General features: G+C 35.9%; 1 protein-coding gene across 7 annotated transcripts in view; it reads left to right on the forward strand.

The window, feature by feature from the left end:
* MED23 (mediator complex subunit 23) overlaps positions 1-22,642 on the forward strand; it is a 40,890-nt gene that overhangs the window by 12,405 nt on the left and 5,843 nt on the right. For all 7 annotated transcript variants that reach the window (XM_082306593.1, XM_082306594.1, XM_082306591.1 and 4 more), the window contains 15 exons: positions 5,823-6,023; positions 7,519-7,662; positions 9,176-9,321; positions 9,882-10,127; positions 10,309-10,451; positions 11,012-11,186; positions 12,852-13,015; positions 14,168-14,292; positions 14,784-14,989; positions 15,966-16,146; positions 17,084-17,254; positions 18,508-18,724; positions 19,558-19,794; positions 21,199-21,364; positions 22,129-22,201. In XM_082306593.1, coding sequence (XP_082162719.1) covers positions 5,823-6,023; positions 7,519-7,662; positions 9,176-9,321; positions 9,882-10,127; positions 10,309-10,451; positions 11,012-11,186; positions 12,852-13,015; positions 14,168-14,292; positions 14,784-14,989; positions 15,966-16,146; positions 17,084-17,254; positions 18,508-18,724; positions 19,558-19,794; positions 21,199-21,364; positions 22,129-22,201 — 2,595 coding nt within the window. The remainder of the gene's footprint in view (positions 1-5,822; positions 6,024-7,518; positions 7,663-9,175; positions 9,322-9,881; positions 10,128-10,308; positions 10,452-11,011; positions 11,187-12,851; positions 13,016-14,167; positions 14,293-14,783; positions 14,990-15,965; positions 16,147-17,083; positions 17,255-18,507; positions 18,725-19,557; positions 19,795-21,198; positions 21,365-22,128; positions 22,202-22,642) is intronic.

A 22,642-nucleotide genomic window follows, 5' to 3' on the forward strand; every position in this document is an offset into this window, starting at 1 on the left:
ACCTTGTGTATATTTCCCATTGTAAGTGAAATACACCAGTACTCTTTCTGGATTAGGACAATGTTTTTGAACGCGCAGGTTCCTACATTGCAAACAGTACTCTGTGTTGTATACGACAATCTTTTGTATTTGAGACTTAAGGCAGCTGAAATGTTAAACCTTGGAAACAAGCTGCTAGGTTTAGTGTTGAAATGAGTAGTATTTGTATTCTGTGTCTATTTCTGTGTCTACATTCAGTTAATAAGTCAAAATATTTCTCTATGCATCTTGTAGCTGGTAAATAATACAAGATCCAGACAAAAAAATATATTGAACCCATTTTATTCTTCTAACTATGGGTGGTCTGTGCCTTCAGGTCAAAAAACATTGATGTTAAACAATGCTGGTTTTTAACGCCTGCTGTACTGTCCTCTAAAAGTAATAGAAGAAAACTTAAATGAAGTAATGAAATGTATTGAACTATACTTCTTAAAATTTGTTTGCTAGTGTATGAATTCCTGCACAAAGTTTCAACCTGGCATGAATTTTTATGGCCAAGGAGCAAACTTGAAGAATGTAGCTTATAAAGGAAATGCTGACAGAACATGAACTATAGCTGTGCTACTACAGTTACATCAGCATAAAGATGTTTGGGCTGTTGAAAATTTGTGAGTTAAAAATATAAATATAGAGTAGGGTGGTGTAGTGGTATAGAAAAGGAAATAATGTTCCATTTAAACATTAATATACTCTGTTTAAAAATGTGGAAAACATTAAAATTTACTTGCTTTTAGGTACAAATTAACTTCATGTTGAATTTTTTTAATGTAGCCACCTGACAAAACAGAGTAGCATGCTTTTCAGAAGTTGTGTAACTGTATCGATGCTTTCAGTAAAATGGCTGATAATTTTGTATTTTGTTATTAGACTTGAACTAACCTGCATAAATGAATTGTCAGTATAATAGAAGACACTTAGAAATGCAAATAGTGCCAAGTTTGTTTCAAAATAAATACAGAAACACCTCAAAGCAATGATCATTATTTATTTATGATCATTTATTATTTATGTGAAGCTGCTTGTATGCCCTATCAACTATTTACACAGATCCAGTTGCAGGATTGGAGCCTTCATTTGAATCTTTTGGCATCACAAACTAGGTATGGTTCAGCCAAATTTGTCCTAGTTCTCAAATATTCTTGAAGATGAACAATGAAATTTTCTGGTTCAATCTTAGCTAAGCAGATCTATGGTAGAAAACTGTTCACTCAAACCATCTCTGAGTTGTGTAAAAAAAAGTACAAATCCAGCTGTCCTGTTAACCTTGCAGAGAGAAAAATGAAGGTAAAATTTGTTTATATATTCATATGTTCCTTTCAGGATTCTGAGTTTTGTTGTGGGATGAGGTTTTCTAATACCTTTATCAAGTATATGGTTTTAAGTCCAGATGTAATAATACAGACTTCAAAATGTTCCTTCTGTCTGAGTCTGGGGATTTTTATATTTTGCTACTGTGTACTTCTATGTGGGACAGTACCTCCTCTTGTATACCTCTTTGAACTGGTCTATAGGAAGTAGAGATTTACATTGTATTTTATCATGTATGTTATCATGGTTTACGGTTGGATTTGATGATCTTAAGGGTCTTTTCCAACCTAAATGATTCTATGATTCTGTGTCAATTTATATTCTGCCGTTAGCTGGGGTGATACTGCCAATACTTAATTATCTTTTAAGTAATTTGTTGAGGTATGTAACAATCTGGTTTTTTGGAAGATGATTAACAGTTCAAAGTGTCTTAATACACTGATGCCAAATTAAGATTCGGTTTAGACACCCTACAGTTGGTTCTTAAAATTGAGCTTTAGTAATGTCTTAAGGACATGAAGTCACTTTGAACATTTTGGTTTATATCTTTACCTTCTCTATATGTACAAACTTGCATGAAGACTAAAATGCCGTTTTTGCTTGCTTAATGACAGTCAGGATTGTATTGCAGTCCTCTAAACAATGAAAAACTGTTAAATTTTGATTTCTCTGGGTCGGGGATTATTTGAAAGAGGAGGTAATTTTCAGGTGTCTTGTTTCTATAATGTTATACGAAGTTTTAATTAGCAGCTATTGTATTAATGATTTTGCTCTTCAAAGAGTATGTTTGGCTGGTCACCTTTTAAACCAGCAGTGGTGATCTGCAGCTTTGAGTAGGAAATTATCTATGCCATACTGTGTTCAGTTGAATGTGTAGTTGTATTCTCTCCTAGCTACAAACCAGGATAGTTTGCTTGGGGAAGATGTTGTTTATTTCATGTCTGTCCATGCATTGTGTAAGCAGAATCATTAAGTGAAAGGAATGACATAGTGCAATAGTCAAAAATTGACTTTCCCTTTCATTCTTAAAATATTGTAGGTTGATGCTGGGAACTTACTATCCGATATTATTAGTGTTAACATGGCAAAGTGCTTAATTTAAGGGGTGTGATTATTTTTTATGTATTTCTGATTGTAAGAGTGTGTGTTGAGAACACTTGAGTGCAACTTCCTTGTTGAAACTTGCTACATTTTTTAATTGGGAAAACTTGAGAATGCCCACCAAACTTGGTAGAAATAGAATCAGTCATAATATAAACAACAAGCTTTAAGGTTTTGTGTCTTGGTAGCATAGTTTTGGAAAATGGAAGTGAGAGGGGGCTATAGTTCTGTCTTGTATTAACTACTTCAGGCATTTAACTTACACATTTTTGAATTGGACTTCTGGAGACACTGTTTACTCTTGCAGGGATCTTAGGGTCTGAGGTTTGGTCTTCTGAATCCATTTCTTAAGTGTAGATATTTATTTAATATTTTTGAGCTAAATGTTGTTTGCTTAAAATATTCAAAAACTATAATAGCTTGCAGCTAGCCTTACTGACTTCTTAAAATACTTTTCTTTTAGGGAATGCTTTTAACTCTACCTGCCACCCACCCCCCCCAACCCACCAAAAAAAACCCAACCAACCAAAAAAAAAAAAAAAAACCCAAACCCAAATGAAGCTTTGATCCACTGAAATAAGTACCATGAGTCCATCAGAGGGCTGCTCTCAAGAGAAATTTTAGTATCAAGTTGACGTGGTAGCACTCTTCCCCCCCCCCCGTATTTCTTCATGGTTTAATAGTGTTTTCAATGAGATTATGTATTTGTCAGATCTTTAAATATTATTTTCAGGGCAAAATGGAGAATATGTATTTATATAAGCAAATTACAAAAGTTTGAATAACGTTCCCTTTAGGAGAAAAGTATAGTGATTTTGAATGCTGTATTTTTCCATATATAATACAAAACAGTGTTTGGTTTGGTTTTTTGTTTTTGTTTTGTTTAAGCCATACCAAAACATTAATTCCTACTTATTTGTGAGGAAAATCAGCTCTCACCTATGTTTTTATTAGTCTCAGTATATACTGAGATGTTCTCTCAGTTATGAGTAATTAATAAAACAAGGTCCCAATCCTGCAAATTCTTATGTGGCATGATATTTTATTTCTGAGTGCTCTAAAACTGTAGATACAAAACTTGTGCAAAAATGTCTATTCACTGAAAATACAGAAAGAAAAAATGCCAGAAAAATAAATTAATGAAGATAGAATGTGAAGTACTGCTTTATTTCTTATTGAAAATTGGTTTTGAAGCAATGAAAGCATGATTTTCAGAATAAAAGAGCGAATTTATTTTTTAACTTCCTGGCTCCTAAACTTTTCCCAATCTTAGAATTATTCAGAACAGTGAAAATTCCTACTGGAAATTCTGGCTTTCTTTTTAACAGTAATATTTTCCTGTTGTATTCTTTGAGTAACTTTATTCTAAATTAGTATAGCCTAACATGATTAGGCTTTTGGACATTAACCCAGTGCTTAGCAAACTATTAAATTTCAAGCCCTGTACGTAGTAGTTTTGCATGCTGGATTATAAACTAGTCTGTAGTGTTGTCTGTTGCACCCTGCTCTGCTTCATAATTAGTTGCTTTGGGAGGGGGAAAAAAATGAACTGCAAAAAACCCAAAGTATTCTCAACTGGTTGTGTTAATACGGCTCTCTGTAAACCTGTAACATGGTTGATCCGTGATAATGGCATTGCGTAGTGGAAGAGAAGGGGAAATAGTAATCGGTGCTTTCTGTCTTAGTTAGAGGTTTGTGTTAAGCATGCTTCAGGAAAGCACAGCTAGAATTGTAGCTTTCTGCAGTTTTGAGCTGGTGAAGAGCATGCAACAGGGGATGCTGTTCACTGTATTTTGTCAACTTTTCCCATTCTCGCATTTTATTTTTAATTGGAGAGAATCTCTTTTTTTTTCATGGCAAAAGACTACCATCGATGAAGGTAGAACAAGCATCTCCTTTCGGCATCTCTCTTTCCTTTTATTATTTCTTTCTTTATTAATTAAAACGGGTGTTTTAGGCTGCCTGGCTAGTAAGTCAAAGAACTCATCTAAGGCATCCCTAAAATGTTTTATGAGTATTTGGGTGATCTTTTAAACTTTTTTACATACACCTTTTTGCCTGTAGAAAAGGGATACTGCATTTTCATGATTAGCGTTTGAGCAGCTCAGTTCCTTTTCTTTTGTATCATTAAAGTAATAATGTTTTCTTTAAGGCTGCATTATGTTACAGGCATCAGGTGTAAAAAAAAAAAAAAAAAAGAAAAACCAAATGAAAAAACCCATTCCTGAATAGAGATTTTAATGAAACAGAGGTTAGATTATTTCCAAAGTGCTAGCGCTGTCTGAAATAAGTTAAATTCCACACAGCTTTTTGTCCTTAGGAATAGTACTTTTTACCAGTATAACTATATGAATGAGGGTAATAAAAGGTTATTGAACTAAAGAACTTGTGATACGTGATGTTATACTTGATGATCTTAAATTGAAACTTTATAATTGGGGTTCCAGACCACTGGTAGTTGCCCTGCTTTACATACATCTTTACTAACATATGTATACGAATATATAATGCATTCCTTGATCATTATTAAAAGTCATCAGGGAAGGTGTGTATTTTAAATTATTTCTGTGTTTGCATAGCTCACTGTGGAGATTGTGGCAGTCTAAATCTAACACCTAAAGAGCTCATCGCTATGACATGTAATTTCTGTTCTATTCACAATATGTAGAACGTACCACTTTTATTAGATTAATTTTCAAATCTTTTTGAAGTTGTCTTGTACCAGGTGGTGCTGTGTCAGTAGGACAGCACCTAATTATAGGGATATTAACCAGGTGTTAATTCTGCTGCTCATTGTAGGTGAGCCCAAAATGAGAGTGAAAAAGAGTATAGTCATTAAACACCTATATTATGTATTGGGATGTTTCCTCTGGGTTTGGTGGTATAATTGATATATCTTTTTCTTTATGGTGATCCCTAGTTTTGAAGTGGACTTTAAAGGAGAAAAGAGGGATGAAGAAGAAGGGGAAAAAAAACCAACAACAACAACAAAAAAACCCCAAACAAACAAAAGAACCCCCACCAGTGCATTAAAAGAATGGACTTTGTTTTCCATGAATGCAAGATCAGAGAAATAACATTCTGCATGAATGTATTAAAATACACAAACAAATCCCCCAGATGTTATTTGTGCATTGATGATCTGTGTTTTGGAACTGAGTAGGGAATTATGTAATGTGTGATAAAATGTAAAAATCATCGTGACCTGTAACATAGTGCAGCTTTAATACACTGGCTTATCCTTAACTTAAGTTCAGACTTCATTTCATGCTTCCCAGCCTTCTGTCAAAATGCCGTACTGTAACTGCAACTGTACAAGTTCTGAAGTTAATGGCAAGGCTTTTGGAATACTGTATCTGATCTCTGCCTTACAGCACAAGCAGCGCTGCCCTGTGCTGGAGGACCAGCTGGTGGATCTTGTGGTGTATGCCATGGAACGGTCTGAGACTGAAGAGAAGTTTGATGATGGTGGAACCAGTCAGCTTCTGTGGCAGCATCTCTCCAGCCAGCTCATTTTCTTTGTGCTCTTTCAGTTTGCAAGTTTTCCTCATATGGTCCTGTCACTCCATCAAAAGGTAAATTGTTTGTATCGCTCCCACTTGGTAAGAGACATTTTAAAAACAGAACAAAGCAAGTTATTGTTTTTTTTTTAAAAAAAAGGTCACTCACCCCTGCAAGAAGTACCTTATGTATAAGAATTAAATTTTTGATCGTTGTGCTCTGTAGAAGTAAGTCAAATTCTCAAGTTACGTTGCTGTGAGCTAGGTCTGTTTCCAGTGTATTCAGTTACAGGTTGTTGCATTATGTTTGGATTCAAAATGTGCTGGTAACTAGAATAAGGAGATAAACTGGCATAATTCAGAAGACCTGAGTACTGTGCTGTTATATCCAATTAACAACCAAGCTTCAAACAGTGCAAATGCCCTGTTCAGTTTGTGATCTAAAGAAACATGCCATGTAAATGGATGCAAGAACTTATAGCTTGTCTAATCAAAGCAATCTGTCAAAGATCGTTTGTCCAATTACAGTGATATTGGCAATCACAATCCAAAGTTATTATTACTTCCTAATAAGAATTCCATTAAAACTGATACGCTTTCTAGTATTTACCCTTTTCTCTGGTGCTCAGTGCCTCTCTGAATTCTGAGGATGGTGGTGCCAGTCCTCCATAAGAAAGGAGAGGAGGCATTACAGTAAGTCAGCAACATCCTGAGCTCTTTGCTGAGAGAAAGTATGGTGTCAATGGTAGGAAAGGGGTGTTCTTTCTCCTCACTATAGGATTAGCTTGTGCCTATTTAGATACAGTTTCTAACATGCACTACACGTTGTTCCATCTTAATTTGTCCATAGTTCCATGTTACATAAAAATTTATTATGCATGTTATGTTTTATTTGTGATGGATTCTAGTTCTCTGCTCTCTTTGATATCCCTCAAATTAATTTTACCAGGGTTGCATTCCTTTAAGTACTGTAAATGAACCATTAAGACAACAGGCACTATACAACACAATTGCGCAAATCTAATCTAAAATTAAAGCAAACTAGAAAAGAGTAGAGGTTAAGAGTAGATTACTGGTTATTAGAGAATTGCTGTTACAGATAAAGAAGTTAAATAACAACAAAAAAATAAAACATCCAGACGGGTCCAGATGAAGCGAGCTCAAGTTGTTCCGGTTCAGAGTCTTTTGTTTGTAGATGGAGTTAATGTAAAACCTGTGGCCTGCTGCTAGCAGTGGCAATACTGTACTTGGCTACAGGGCTCACAGTTTAAGTCCAATATTAAAGAGTTACTAATTTTTCAAAACAGTGATCCTCAAGAGCTAAATACATTTTTAAATCCTGAGATTAGTTGTTGTGGCCCTCCCAGAGTCTGTTTTCTGTGTTACAACTAATGTACCTGTTTGCCATCTTTCTGAAAATGTTATGTACGTTTCTGCCCAGGTCCTGCTATAAAATTTCCAGTAATCTCTGCTGGAACTGTTTTAGTCTGCCCTTCTACTTTTATAGGAATCTTCACAGTGATTTTTCTTCTGCATGCAGTATTTGTCTGTTACTGAGTGTTTTTGACAGTTGGCAGGCCGTGGTCTCATTAAAGGAAGAGACCATCTCATGTGGGTGCTACTCCAGTTCATCTCTGGCAGCATCCAGAAGAATGCGCTGGCTGACTTCCTCCCCGTTATGAAGCTTTTTGACCTCCTGTATCCGGAGAAAGAAGTAAGTCTTCTCTCTGAAATGAAAAGTTTTATTTTTAATTCAACCTGGGACCTTCATATGTCAATATTACTACCATTCTTGAGTCACTGTTACAGCAGTGTGCTGCATAGTTGGAGAGAGATGTTTCATAATTAAATGAAAATTTTCAGGATTTCCTAGCCATGTTTTTCCAGTAACCACATTTGTGCAGTGTTTTTAGGGGCAAAAAAGACTTCTTTTAATCATCTCTTCCTTGACTTTGGTTTGACTTAACGTTTTGAGGAGTTTGTTAAAGCACTGAGGGTACTATTAAGGAATAATGTGGAATTTCATTGTTACGTCTGGGCTGTAACAGAATAATACACTGAGAGACACTTTCAGGTCCAAAGAACTGAACAAGGCACTTTAAATTTGTTCTGTATTAATGGTTACTTATAACTCATTCTGCAGTAGTAGATCAAATCCTAGTCATGCTTTGTATGTTCCTCTAGAACAAAGATTCCTGAGGAAGAGGGAGTTAGGGGAAGTTCTTAAACTTCCACCATGACAGCATTGTCAGCATGAAGTCCTGATTGCTTGCTCTTACCATAGTGCCTTCTATTTGGGTCAGTAGATACGTTAAAACAAATGTGTGGTGCACCAAACTGATATGTAGCAATTTTCCTCCCTCTTAAGTTAGTTTTGGTCCGCAGAAATTCTTCAGTATGATTTGTTTCATGAGCTTGCAATTGCTTTTGTCAACACAAAGTATAGGAAGAATGATGGGACTATTTACTTTAACTGTAGTGATGGGCTCTGAGTTACACTTGTTTAAAGTGTTTGTGGGACTAGGGCCCACAAATAGGAATTGAGGATTCAATTTCAAAAGCAGTTTAAATGTTATCTATGGCTGTTGCTCTTAGGTTCTGTCTTACTCTCCCCTTGTTTATGTGTTGCTGCTGTCTCACTTGTGCTGTCAGTGGTGTTTGTGCAGTAGTAACTGTACCAAAGGGAAAGAAATGCGGATGTTGGCAAAAGGAGAGAGACCGACTGCCTTTTCCAATAGCAGTAATATACCTGAGTCTGTAGCCAAAACCTTTTGTATTTTGGGGTGTATCTGTTCCTTTTCACAGGAAGTATATTAATCTTCAAATATAATCGTGATGCTAGGCAAGTTAGATTTTTCAGAAAATATTGGTGAACCACTGAGTACCTACTGTGGAAGCACATACCGTAACTGTTTTCTGAATAATGTGTAAGTGGGAGGCTGAGAGTAAAAGTGTATGCTTTGTAACTATATATATCTTGAATTTGTATATTCTAAGCATGAACCTCCCTTTGCTGAGGTCTTAGATTATTTGGGTTTTGTTTTTTGGTTTTTTTTCAGAATAATTACTGAGGTCTAGGTCTCTTCCAGAGCTCTTGATTTAAAACTGCATACACAGATGAGGGTAGAATCTGTTCTTTTAAAATATTGCTTATGGTGTTGCAAGTCAGAAAAAGAAAAACTGAATTAATATATGCAATATGTCACATTCATGTGTTCTTTCTTTAGTGTATTCCTGTACCTGATATTAACAAACCCCAGTCAACTCATGCTTTTGCAATGACCTGTATTTGGATTCATCTGAATCGGAAGGCCCATAGTGACAACTCCAAGTTACAGATTCCCATTCCTCATTCTCTTAAACTTCACCATGAGTGAGTTTTGAGGGTTTTGTTATGTTTTGATTTGTCTCTAGACATAATGAAATAGGAATCTCCAAGTCTGTATTCAGAATGTATTGTGGGATGGGATGCTGTTTAAGGGTTATCAAAGGAATGAAGCAGGACTAAGAAAGAGCTCAAAGTCAAAATATTTCATAAAAAGTGAAACGCTGTTACCATACAGCTAATGGAAATAATATATTAGATCGCAGATTAATAAATCTTTTTTACTGATGGAGAATCTGAAAGCAAATTGACTATTTTGTTTTATTATGCTGTGGTTTGGAAAGTGTGGATAAGCAGTACATTGGGTTTTGTCCGGAAAGGTGATTTTTAAAGCGTATTTTTCTCTTGAGGTGTTTCTCTGATATAGGAGAATCGTAACACAGTGGAAAATAAGATGTTATTTTGATGTGGTGCAATTAATAAATATTTTGGTTTTTCCACTATTTTACAATGGATTTTTGACTGGGGTTATTGTGGTTGCAGTCCTGGAATACATGTGTATTCTGCTTGTTTCTTTCTACTTAATGTTTAATCTCTTTGGCACGCAGGTTTTTGCAACAGAGTTTAAGAAATAAAAGCTTACAAATGAATGACTACAAGATTGCCTTGTTGTGCAATGCTTACTCAACCAATTCAGAGTGTTTCACTTTGCCAATGGGTGTACTAGTAGAGACTATTTATGGAAATGGCAACATGAGGATACCTCTTCCAGGGACTAATTGCATGGCATCAGGGTCTATTACCCCCCTGCCAATGAACCTCTTGGACTCACTCACAGTTCATGCCAAAATGAGGTACAGTATGCAGCTACCTTGTTTTGTTTTGTTTTCTTTTTAACCCTGTAACTAATTATCATCATGAAAGTGTTCCTGTGTCTGGACATGTCATGTATAGATCTGCTGATTTACTTAAGAAATTTCTTAACTTTCAAGTCCTTGTTTTTAATCAAAAAATACTTTCTCTCTTTCTCCTCAGTCTGATTCATAGCATAGCTACAAGGGTAATAAAGTTGGCTCATGCAAAATCTAGTCTGGCCTTGGCTCCTGCTCTTGTGGAAACCTATAGTCGCTTGTTGGTTTATATGGAAATAGAGTCCTTGGGCATCAAAGGCTTTATCAGTAAGAAAGAAAACCTTTTTTTCTTTTCCTTCCCCTTCCTTTTGTTCAGTAGCATTTTCTTTCAATGGCAACTAGAGACCATAGTAAAAATGAAAATCTGTTGATGGAGCATGTTGAATACATGTATAAACCTTTTTAATATAAAAGAAATTGTAATAAGTACCCTAGTGCTGCAGTAAATTTTAGATGAGTGTACTGCTGTCCCTTTATGCCATCACTTGTATGGTCAGAATCTTCCTAGTTATGCTGCGTTGTGCAAAAATATGCTAAATGGAAAATCGTAAGCAAAGTTACTTAATTAGTTGCAAATGATATTTAATTGGACTCATTAAAATAATTTACATGTCTGCTGTATATGTTCATTCAAAAGATTATTGAGCTCTACACATTTACAGCATCTTCAGACAGTACTTGCACATGCACTCTTTGGAGGTAATAAAATTTTCAAATCAAATATCTGACTTGCAGTTAATATAACCATCTATGCACAGTGTACTCTGTAGCTGTATTTTAAAGTGTAATCACTTGGAAAACTTACTTTACAAACCCTTTTTCATAAGGTCAGCTCCTGCCAACAGTGTTCAAATCTCATGCATGGGGAATTTTGCACACTCTGCTAGAAATGTTCAGCTATCGGATGCATCACATCCAGCCTCATTACAGAGTCCAGCTGCTCAGCCATCTTCATTCCTTGGCGGCTGTGCCGCAGACTAATCAGAACCAGCTTCATCTGTGGTGAGTGATGGTTATCACATTTAACCATAACCTCGGATTCCTCCTTCATCATATGTTGAAAGCTGTGTGAGAGCTGTGTTTTAAATGGGACTTAAGTACTTCCCAGTCTTAGTTCTGTGGCTAAATTGTTTCGTGGTATCTCAGCAGGTCATGTTTCAGAAATACAGTTAGATGTTAGCAGTAGTACTCTGCAGAGGCAGCCTGTTGCACAGACATGGCAGCAGTGTCACGGGTCAAAACACAGGAATGTCCACCAGAACTGTCACGTCGGGAAGGGCTGGGCAACTGTTGAGCTTGCGCTGGAGGTAAAGGGCAATGCCTGCTACTTGTAGTCACAGTGATTGGCTTGTCTGCCAGTGGAACTGCACTTGCCTACTCCTGTAGAGGATGTTTAATTCCATTACGAGAGTTAAACTGGTTCTAGTTAATTCTTTAGGGAAGTTAATTTTCAGTGAGATCAGAGAAATAATTTGATTCATCCTGCAGCTGTAAAGGAGTTGGTGCAAAGCTATGGTGGTTGTACATGAATCTGAGCAGAGAAAAAAGTGTCGCTTCCACTGTGTGGTGTGTGTCAGCATAAACCACACATAAAACAATGGCTAGTTTGGATACAAGAAAGATGGAAAAGCTGGTTAAAGAAGCTGTAGAGTTGATATGCAGCTAATTCTAGGGAAAAGCTTTGAGTTTAACTTACTGTTAAAGAAGTTGAAGGATATGAGATTCAGTTTGTATGTAGAACCTGGGCTTTGTTGTAGAAAAGTTGCAGAAAAGAGTGTCCATTCACTCTTAGAGTAGAATACTTCTTGTGGGTGTATGTGAGGGAGACAGAGTAACCTCATTATTGTCAGTTCATATCAAGGAAGTCTACACAGTAATTTCTTAGTCCAAATTCAGGTTGCTCAGTTGCTTATCCTTTAGCAAGAATAAAGAGAACAAGTGAAGATAAGTTTCTCCTCAAATTCAAGATCTTGCTCTTTTTATTCACCTAATTGTTATTTTGTCATGTTAATCTCTGAAATATGAATGTTAATCCGTCACTTTTGATAAGCACTGCATGCAACTAGATTGGAGTAAACTAACCTATGGCTTTGGCATTTCAAAGACACAATGTTATAAAAGTCTCTTAAATTACTTCAAACTACCTGGTGTGAAAAGTGCTTCAACTTGAGCACTGGAAAATAAAGTGCTTTTAATCAAAAGCAGTACTTCCTCATTTCTTTAATAAGGACAATTTAGTGCTGTCTGCTTCAAGGTGATAGTTAGCTTTGAAACTTTTCATGCATTATTCATGCCATTTTATTCTGGTTTTGCATATATTTATTTATCTATGTATCCTTGTTTAGATGAAGACGTTCAAAAGATAACAAAAGGGAGGTCTCTCAGTTGGAGAGACTCGAGGCTCTTTTTTTAGGGCTCTGCACCTGGAATTTTCACTAAGTCAACATTTGAGAGCTTTATTTGAAAATAAAGTACTTAAAATAGTTGATAACAAGTTTATTAAACAGTGGAAAAATCGAACTTTTCCAAAACGTTAAGAACATCACTTTGAAAACAAATGGTTTTGTATTATTTGAAGCAGAAAATGGAGGAAAAATAGGTATTTTTGGAATCTCAGAAGCAGCAGCGTAAGCATTATTTGCTAACTGGGCTGTGTCCTTCTTTCAGTGTTGAGAGTACTGCTCTAAGGCTAATCACAGCTTTGGGCAGCTCGGAAGTCCAACCACAGTTTACACGATTCCTCAGTGATCCCAAAACAGTTCTTTCTGCAGAATCAGAAGAACTCAACAGAGCTTTGATCTTAACTCTGGCAAGGGCAACACATGTGACAGGTAATAGCAATACTGTGAGGTAACATCTAAGTGAAAGCTGTAGTCAAGCCATTTCTCTAAAATACTGTTTCATAGAATATCATGGAAATGACCCAGTCATAAAACATATCCCATACACTTCTGGTTTTGAAAAAAGTATAATTTTAATTTCCAACTACTTGTTTTTAGGCAAAAACCTATTATTAAAGCAGTAGTGAAATCAGACATTGTTTAAAAGTTTATTTTTATACAAAGATACAGTGTGATTAGTTTTTCTTTTTTTACTGTCTTATTTTCAGTTTCATTATTTTAAATTTAAATGTTTGGATTGATTACTGATAGATGCCATTTGAGAAAAAAAATGGAATGCTCACAGCAAGTATGTTGCTCATGTGGAAGCCACCCCCTCTACAGCATACCTTTAAGAAAAAGTAGTGTGTGTTTTGGATTTGCTTTCTTGGGGAAGGGAGAGGGGAAAGCTTTTATTGAGTGTTTTAATGTTTTAACAATGTGCAATTACATGGTTCAGGTTTTTGTTAGCTTTGAGGGAGATGTTTTCTCTGTCTCCTTTTTTTGTTGTTCCAGTCTGGAGACTTGCTGGTGCCTTAGAACAACACTATTTCACAAAAACTGGTGGAGGTGATTTGAAAGGGAAAGGGCTTCTTTGTGTTAGTTTTTTTATTTTTTTAACCTTTGCTCAACCTTTAATGTTAAATCAACACCGGGTTTGGGGGGATGAAGCTTGTGTTTTATTTCTACAGCTTAATTGGGAAAGGTACTGCTGAGCAGCCTTTTTAAAGCAATATAAAATGGCATCTGGCAATTTCATCATCATTATCTTCCTCAGTATTTTTTTTAAGTCTAATCAGTTAATCAGCAAAAGCTTGTCTTACTGTCATTACAGGAAATTAAATATAAAATCTTAAAATCATGATTGCTTTATTTCTAGCTCAAAACCTAAAAATAATTTTGTTATTGTTAATAGCATAAGAGAGAATATCCAGCTTGTTCTATAGAGTAAATAACATTCAAAGAAAGGGGATGGGAGAAGTTGGCCAAAAAGGAAACCCTGTTGAACTAGCAAAGCCTTGGTGCATGTGACTACAAAAGGAATACCAATAAGAAATGGAGTTTTTGTGTGAAATTCTAATATCTCATCAATCCATTTTCTAGACTTTTTCACAGGCTCTGATTCAATTCAGGGAACTTGGTGCAAGGATATATTGCAGACTATCATGAGTTTTACTCCACATAACTGGGCATCACACACACTAAGCTGTTTCCCAGCTCCTCTGCAGGTAATAGTTTCAAACTGATGTTTTTATTATTGGAAATACAGAGAATTTGCTCTCTTAACAAGATCCTTTGCCTTTTGCTAGTTGGTGAGATTCTTCCCCTGTCCAGACTACATTAATCTCAAGTCCCTAAAGAATGCAGCATGATGGTAACATTGCTATTTCTTCAGAAATGCATTAGGTTCTCCTGGAGTATTCTAAGGCCAAGTTTGGCCAAGTGATACTTCTAGTGGAAGGTAAACCAGATCTTTTAAAAATTAAAAAATAAAATTAAAAAAAGTTAGAGAAGCCTTTTTTCTTGTGGCAATTTGTAATGTAGCTTTGTTAGTGACAAAACAGTCACTGTGGTGTCACGGTGAAGCAACAAACCTACCTAGTAGGTTTGTATTGTATAAGGAAGTAGGAACTCATAAGGTGCTAAGTCAGGCAAAAGTTTGCCTGTTCAAATATTTTATTCTAGCCTCTCGGTCACAGCAAAGCCTGCTTTATTTCAGGTATTCTTCAAGCAGAATAATGTACCTCAGGAAAGCCGTTTTAACTTGAAGAAGAATGTGGAAGAGGAATACCGAAAGTGGAAGTCTATGACCAATGAGAATGATATAATCACACACTTTTCTAGGCAAGGTTCACCCCCGCTTTTCCTTTGTCTCCTATGGAAGATGTTGTTAGACACCGATCACATTAACCAAATTGGCTACAGGTGAGCTTAAAAGGCGTGCTGTTTCAAAGTTATTAGAGCAATATTCTCAGTTCTGAGGACATAGGCCTTGTGCGTTAACAGCTTGATTTGTACTTTTTTTATATTCATTCAGAGCATGGAAAAAAGGAGCGGAGCTAGGTATTAGCAAGCATATCATAGTAGTTGTGCAGTGTTTAAGATTGGTTACACCACACAGTGGTATGCAATGCATATTCTTCCTGGTAAGAGACCAGGATGTGAAGTGTTTGAATTCAGCAGTTTACTTGTAATGGCAATGTCTCAGCCAATCTGAAATAGTAAACAGAAAATATAAAGCATTTATTTACTTAGCCTTTATACATGAATAAAGGCCAGATATTTTTTTTTTAAATAAAACAAATCTTAGATTAAGATGAAAATTTATCATAGAAGTAGTAGTCCTACAATTTTTTTACTTGTTCTCACTAGTAACAGCATCAGCTCCAGCCGTGAAAAATAAGATTCCTTCCTTTCAGTCCTTGTTAGGTCTGTTGAAACAATTAATATTTATGATAGCATGGGTTACTCTTCTGTGCAATGAGGAAATACCAGTATTTTAATGCTATGGTTATATTAAAATGCATACGGCAGGAAAATAAAGTTGAGTTGCAGAAGATTGTCCTAAGAGGTGTATAACTAAAAATGCATAACTAAAGCATGGATTCTGGGCAGAATACTATACACAAGAATTGGTGAACTTGAAGCATTTCTTCTGATTAGTATCCAGACTTTGGAATTCCATTGTTCTAAGTTTTTTTTTTTTTTTTCTGCTTTGCTTTGGGGTTTTCCTCAGTTCATTTAATAAAGGGAGGGGTTTTGTCTTTTTTTTTTTTTTTTTTCCTTTTTTAAGACAGTTGTATTAAAACCCACTAACTCTTATAAAATAGACCAGTTACAAAGGTATTAAGAACAGTAACAATTGCTTGTTGCTTTTTTTTTTCCTTTTCTTCCCTGCTAGAGTGTTAGAAAGAATTGGGGCCAGAGCTCTGGTGGCACATGTCAGGACATTTGCCGATTTCTTGGTGTATGAATTCTCTACCTCTGCAGGAGGCCAGCAGCTCAATAAGTGTATTGAGATTCTCAATGACATGGTGTGGAAATACAACATTGTAACACTGGATAGGTTGATACTGTGTTTGGTAAGCATTGCCTTAGAAGATAAGATGGCAGTTCCTCACGCCGAGTCTGCTTTCTGAGTCACTTCTGTAGCAGCAATCTTTTTAAAAATGCATTGGTTTTAAATAGTGACTATGTGCTAACCCAATAATCAAGTAAAATAATAGACTACTTTTGTAAGCAACATAAAACTCAGTCTTACAGTTCTCTGAATCTTCAGGGGAAGCTTTTCTTGGTTATTTAATGGCAACCATTGAATCGGTATTATTAAATGTTTTTATTAGTGCTTTGGGTCTCTGACCTCAGAGCTATGCAATTATTTCTGCAACCTGAAAAGGTAGAAGCACATGGAAAATCTTGTACCCATTACAGTACGCTTTCTTTGCTTAGAATTCAGCCTGTTTCATCAGAAAAGTAGGAGAGAAATGCAATTCTCTGTGTTTCCAGGTTATCCTACAAAATAAAGCAGAACTCACCTAGAGAGAATTAAATTTTCATTCAGTAATTATCCTTTACTTACATTTTAAAACCTCATCTTAATGTAAAGATGGTTGTTTGAATTTTAGTTTGATCTTCAAACTGAAGTCCAAACATGTCAGAGTGCCCAGAAGTTTGAAGCAATCTTAACTTCATTATCATTAATGGGTTATTTTCAATAAGAGAACTGACAGCTAAAAGAAGGCTAGAATTCTTGGAGAACGTGCTGTTACTGGGAAGTTTGTAAGACTTTCTGCCTATGGAATAAAAAATGTGATGTGTACTTTTCACAGGAGGTGATTGAACCTGCCTCTGTTCTGTGTCTTCACTTGAAAAGTAGAGTTGAAAGACCATATGTTCAGTGTGAATTTGTGTGCAGATGTTCCTAATATGTAGCCAAATTTGCTAGCCAATGTTTAGGGGTTATAAAGCAGACAGCAGCGTCAACTGTAATTCCATGTTTTCTGATCCGTTTTGTTTAAGGCTATGCGTAGTCATGAAGGAAATGAAGCTCAAGTCTGTTACTTCATAATTCAGTTACTCTTACTGAAGCCTAACGATTTCAGAAACAGAGTGAGTGATTTTGTGAAGGAGAATTCTCCGGAACACTGGCTGCAGAATGACTGGCATACTAAGCATATGAGTTATCACAAGGTATCAAAGCTAATAAAATTCTTTTATTGTAATGCTTTCTGTGGAGTTGAGATCAGCCAGAGAGTCTTTTGTCCTGTAAATGACAGCACAGCTCTGTCAGTTACTTAGTAAATCGTAATTTATTTGGGCTAGTATATAAAAAAAAGAAATCACTACGTTTATGTAATAACGTTAAAATTATAATGCAGTGATATTCAAAGACAGAAGCAGCTGAAAAGTTGAGTGGAAAGTCATTCTTGCTCATCTAAATCCAATGATTTTAAAATCTTGATATTACTGAAATTCATTTTGAACAGAGTTTTTGTGCATTAGGGAGAAGGTATTTCCTTCTGGTGTTTTATGACTATAACAATAGTTAAACGTATATGTTCTCCTAATTATTAAAGTTTCTTCCATCTCCTGTGTGGCAAGAACATGATATCCTGATATGTTAGGGAAGGGAATGGCTGAGATTTTAATGCTGCTGTAAACATAGTGGCTTCTGCTGGCTAGAAAAGGATGTACCAGTGGAGTATTCTGTCAAAAGATAAATCAACACTGAGATGAAATAGATACAAGCAAACTCTCATGTAGCTAAACACATACAATCTAGTTCTGATCCAGAAGCTATTTGGTCTGTATTAGCCCTCTGCTTTAGCCATACAGTGTCTTAACAGTGCCTAAATGTGTAAGGGTAGCAGGGAAGCAAATTATGTTAGCCTGGGAAGTGCTCTGACATGGCTGCACAGTTCCTAGACGCAATCTGGCATAAAGAAATTTCAGCCACAGGTAGAACACTGTAAGCTTAGCCTTCAGCTGTACTCATCTGGTATTTGAGTACATTCCAGTTCTTTCCTGGGGAATTATTACATGCATATTACTTCTAGTGTTCTGATTCAGTATATCATGCAGAAACTTCCAGTAGTGCTGTTTTCCCCTAGGTTTTCTCTTAAAATACTTGACAAGGGACACATAAGCACTGGCTGCTTTCAGCTTTGCTTTGGGACACTTAATGTTCTCTTATGCCCACTTTGAGTGGTGGTGAAACTTTTTGTTTTTTCTGAAGAAGTTGTTATCTACTAGTCTAATAACTAAATTATTTCACTCAGAGTTGAATTTTCTTCAGTAAGCTTTACAGTGAAATCATCCCACTGCATTCGTATGTGATAATGAGGGTTGTGAAGTGTCTTTTTAAAGCAGTGTAGATGCTGAATGTTTAATGCACTGCTTTTAAGGAAAGAGCTTTTGATTTTGTTGGATTTCTTTCCCTCCAGAAATATCCTGAAAAGCTGTATTTTGAAGGCTTGGCAGAGCAAGTCAATCCCCCAGTTCAGATCCAGCCTCAGTACCTACCAATTTATTTTGGAAATGTATGCCTGCGCTTTCTGCCAGTGTTTGACATTGTAATCCATAGATTTCTGGAATTGCTTCCAGTGTCCAAATCACTAGAAACTTTATTGGATCATCTGGGAGGTTTATACAAATTCCACGGTAAGTTATCTGTGAATACAGAATTTTATTCCTGTTGTGATCATTCTATTTTCGTTCATCTCCTTCATTCATAATTTTCATCTACTAGCCAGCAGTGTTTTAATCCTTTCCTATTCTGTAAGCCCTATGTACATTTCCACAGAGAAGTACAATCCCTATTTAGTGAATTTCAGCATACTAACAGTGAACTTGCTTTTATTCAGGTCACTCTTGCTAATTCATGCTTCCTTCACACCTTTCCCTTTCACTCCCTTCTAGTAGTAAGTACTTGGACCTGTGTCCTAACAAACTTTCTGTTACCAAGACTGAAATGGCAAGAATAAAGGGTTCCTCTGTCTATCCTTGTTTAAGATTCAAATAACTTTACTTTACTTTTTTAACACTTTTATAACTGCACTTCTATAAAAAGTTCTGTGTAGATGTCATTGCTATGTTATGCCCAGGCAATTTACAATATTCTTTCTTTACTGTGACTTCATACCTGGATTCTTCCTATTTAATACCTTTTATATGAAGAAATGATTTAATCAGTTTACTTACAAGTATATTAATATTGTCATTAAGATATGATCTGTTAGTAATACTGATTTTCTTTGCTCGACTTCTACCCTTCTGCACACACATTAAAGAATATGTAGAAGACAAAGGAAAATCAATGTTGTAGAGTATAGTGAAATAAAGAATGTGAATCGATTCCATATGCAGATTTTTTAAATAGATACAACGTAGTCTTGTAGAGCTCATGATTTTAATTTTATGTTTGCTACCATAAATATAATAGTGCTGCTAGAAGTTATTTCTGGGTTTTGTTGTTTTCCTTTTCTTCTTGGCAGACCGTCCAGTCACTTACCTGTACAACACTCTTCATTATTATGAGGGGCATCTCAGAGAGCGCACAAACCTCAAGAGAAAACTTGTTCATGCCATAATTGGCTCTCTCAAAGATAATCGCCCACTGGGCTGGTGCCTAAGTGATACTTATCTCAAATGTGCCATGAATGCCCGAGAAGATAATCCGTGGATTCCCGATGACACTTACTACTGCAAACTCATTGGAAGACTAGTAGACAATATCCTTCTTAAAGTTCACATTAATTAAGCTGTGCCAATGTCTTACAGCTTCATTTCATTAAAATATAAAGTTCAATTTCCATCTAATCGGATATGAAATAAAGCTTGGAGTCTTTATTTAACTGCATATATCAGTCTAAATTAATATTAGTTTACTTCAGTGTACTTTTTTTTTATTATTCTACACAGGGACTGTGCTGCCCTAGTAAAAACATCTTGAAAGATACAGAGAAAATAAAGTGCAGTACAGCTGTATAAATATTTCACTGTTTAATGTGTCACTTATAAATACAAATACTGATGTTTATGCATTCTGAATTGAATTCTAATTGCCACATAAAATCAGCTTGATACAAAGCATGAATGTTTAAAAAAAAAAGTAGAAAATGAGATTACTTTTTTATAATGCCATTATCAATATTTCTGACAATAAAATATTGTAAGCAGTGCCGCATTTAAGATGGTATATAACGAGCTGCGTCTAGTTGAAGATCGGTATATGTGCTGTTAGCAACTGCTGAGAATCTGGTTTTTAGGAGTGAAAGACTAGAAATGCAAACCTGCATTTTCTTAATTGCTGCCTTTTATAATTTTTACAATTATGACTGCAGCTGATTTAGATTTTTGTGGAAATAGCTGGTGAATCCATGCAGCTATGTTCTAGAGAATAGGGCTAGTGGAATCTCCTTGGATGTCGTCTTCTTTCTGGGTCAGCTTTACAGGAGTTGACCGATTTTCTGGATGTTACGTGTCTTCCTTCACTCCTCTTCCTGAACTTACCTTTCTTTTATGTGTAACTTGAAAGAAGCTTATTAGATCTCTCTAAATAAAGCTAAAGTTATATAAACCCCTGCTTTTATGCAAATGTTAACAGTGTGTTCAGAGATCTTTTCTATATGTAGCTCAAATGAGTTAGTCTTGGTTGGGAAAGTAGAATATTTTCAGAGACTAAGCAGGTGCTCATTTTGCATAAACTGTCACCCTAGAAGTCTGCTAGAAGATCTACTGTAGCAAATTAATGGTTTCAGATTGTGCAGAGTAGAAAATTCTGGTTATTTTCATCTTCTTGTCTTGGAAGCAGATGGTGAATGAGATGATTGGTGTTGTTTTGTTACACCTCTTAATTGGGGAAATTTATCCTCTGCGTGACCTTGTGTGCGTGTGTGTGGTATATTTATAGCTATGTATTCACACAGTCCTTCAGTGATCAAGTATCATTGCCTTATATTCATAGTTTTGTCTATATGTCTTATTTTTATGAAATGTGGTTATTTTATTTGTTCTTAGTAATTTATTTTTTATTTCAGTTCAACTTAGTATGTGTGGTATATACATATATTTTTAAGCAGCATGCTGCTTACGCTAGTCTGTTGGGGCAGCTTTTTTTCCTTAATCATTGCCACCTATGGCAGGCAAATCACCTGGTCCGTTTCCGAATTGTGACTGGAGATTCAATGAGTTTCCTAACCCAGCTGCCCATGCTCTCCATGTTACCTGTGTTGAGCTCATGGCTCTGGCTGTTCCAGGGAAGGATGTGGGCAATGCACTACTGAATGTTGTGCTGAAGAGGTATGTTGGCTCTCTGAAACTGTTTTCTGCAATATATAATACATAATTAGAGATTGCTAAGGTGGTCTGTGATACTCATTTTCTTAGGTTTTTATAAATTTTTAATTAAGTATAAATATTTCAAGCTTTATGTATAAAGTATTTTTGGAGGACAAACAAGGCTATTTCATCAGTTACTAGCACAGCATCTTTGAATGCAAAGAAAGGGGCAGGAAGCATTCGGCAGGACTCTAAATCATCCTGATGCTAATGTAAAATCAGAAGTACTTTGAAACAGAGTGGTGTGTCAAGGCTAGCCTTTTGTCAGGATGCATTAAGTTTGACCCATAGCTCTGTTTCTTGCTCAGCCACTGGTAAAAGAACTGAAGTGAAAGAAAGGACCTAGTATTCTTGCAGTGATTCACATGTCATCTTTGAGCAATGACAAACTGAAATGATTGGAAGCTGAATGAGGCTGAAAATGTAATACATTATTGATAGCTGTATTTGGGGCACACGGAGGGAAGGAGTCAATAAAGGGACAAGTAACCGTTAAGCACCGAAGCCTATTCGGTAACGCAAAATCATGCCTGAACAAAGTTTTGCAAGCAACATCACAGTGGCATTTATACTGTCTGTTGGCTCTCCTAAATACCTGGATGTGTGTAGTTTGCTCAACTTGAGAAATATTCTTTGCATAAGTACACCTCGTCTTTAGGTGCACCAGAAGCACAAATTGCAATTGTGAATTTCAGAGCTTCAGTTTTCTTTTTCTCTGTCTCTAGTCAGCCCCTGGTGCCAAGAGAGAATATCACAGCTTGGATGAATGCAATTGGACTAATTATCACAGCCTTACCAGTGAGTCAATATGTTGTATTTTAAAATAAGAAAAAAAATCTCTTCTTCCGTGTAAGGTTTGTCATCTTTCTATTGTATGTTGTAAAGACTTCTGCTGTTTGCAATGTGATAGCTAACATCTGTAGATTCTACAGAGAGCTTTTCAGAAGGCTACTTGCATGTTTGAGAAACACCTCTTCCTCCAGCATGGAAAAATTGACCAGGTTTTCTGTTCTTGTATTATGTTTTGAGGCTAGGGTGAAAAGAAGTAAATCACTCCTATTTAAAAACATAGTTAAATGCCACATGTGTAGTATTAATTGAGAACTGGAACTATGAATAAGGAGGTCTATAAGGGTTCTGATGCAAAGCTAATTTTCTGTTAATGCTTGCACGTGCACATCCTGTATCTCTTAAACCATGTAAATGAGATGTGCCTAAAACTGCAAAAGCAAATGTATG

The sequence above is a fragment of the Platalea leucorodia genome, assembly GCF_965183815.1.
Source record: "Platalea leucorodia genome assembly, chromosome: 3".
Classification (NCBI taxonomy): Eukaryota; Metazoa; Chordata; class Aves; order Pelecaniformes; family Threskiornithidae; genus Platalea; species Platalea leucorodia.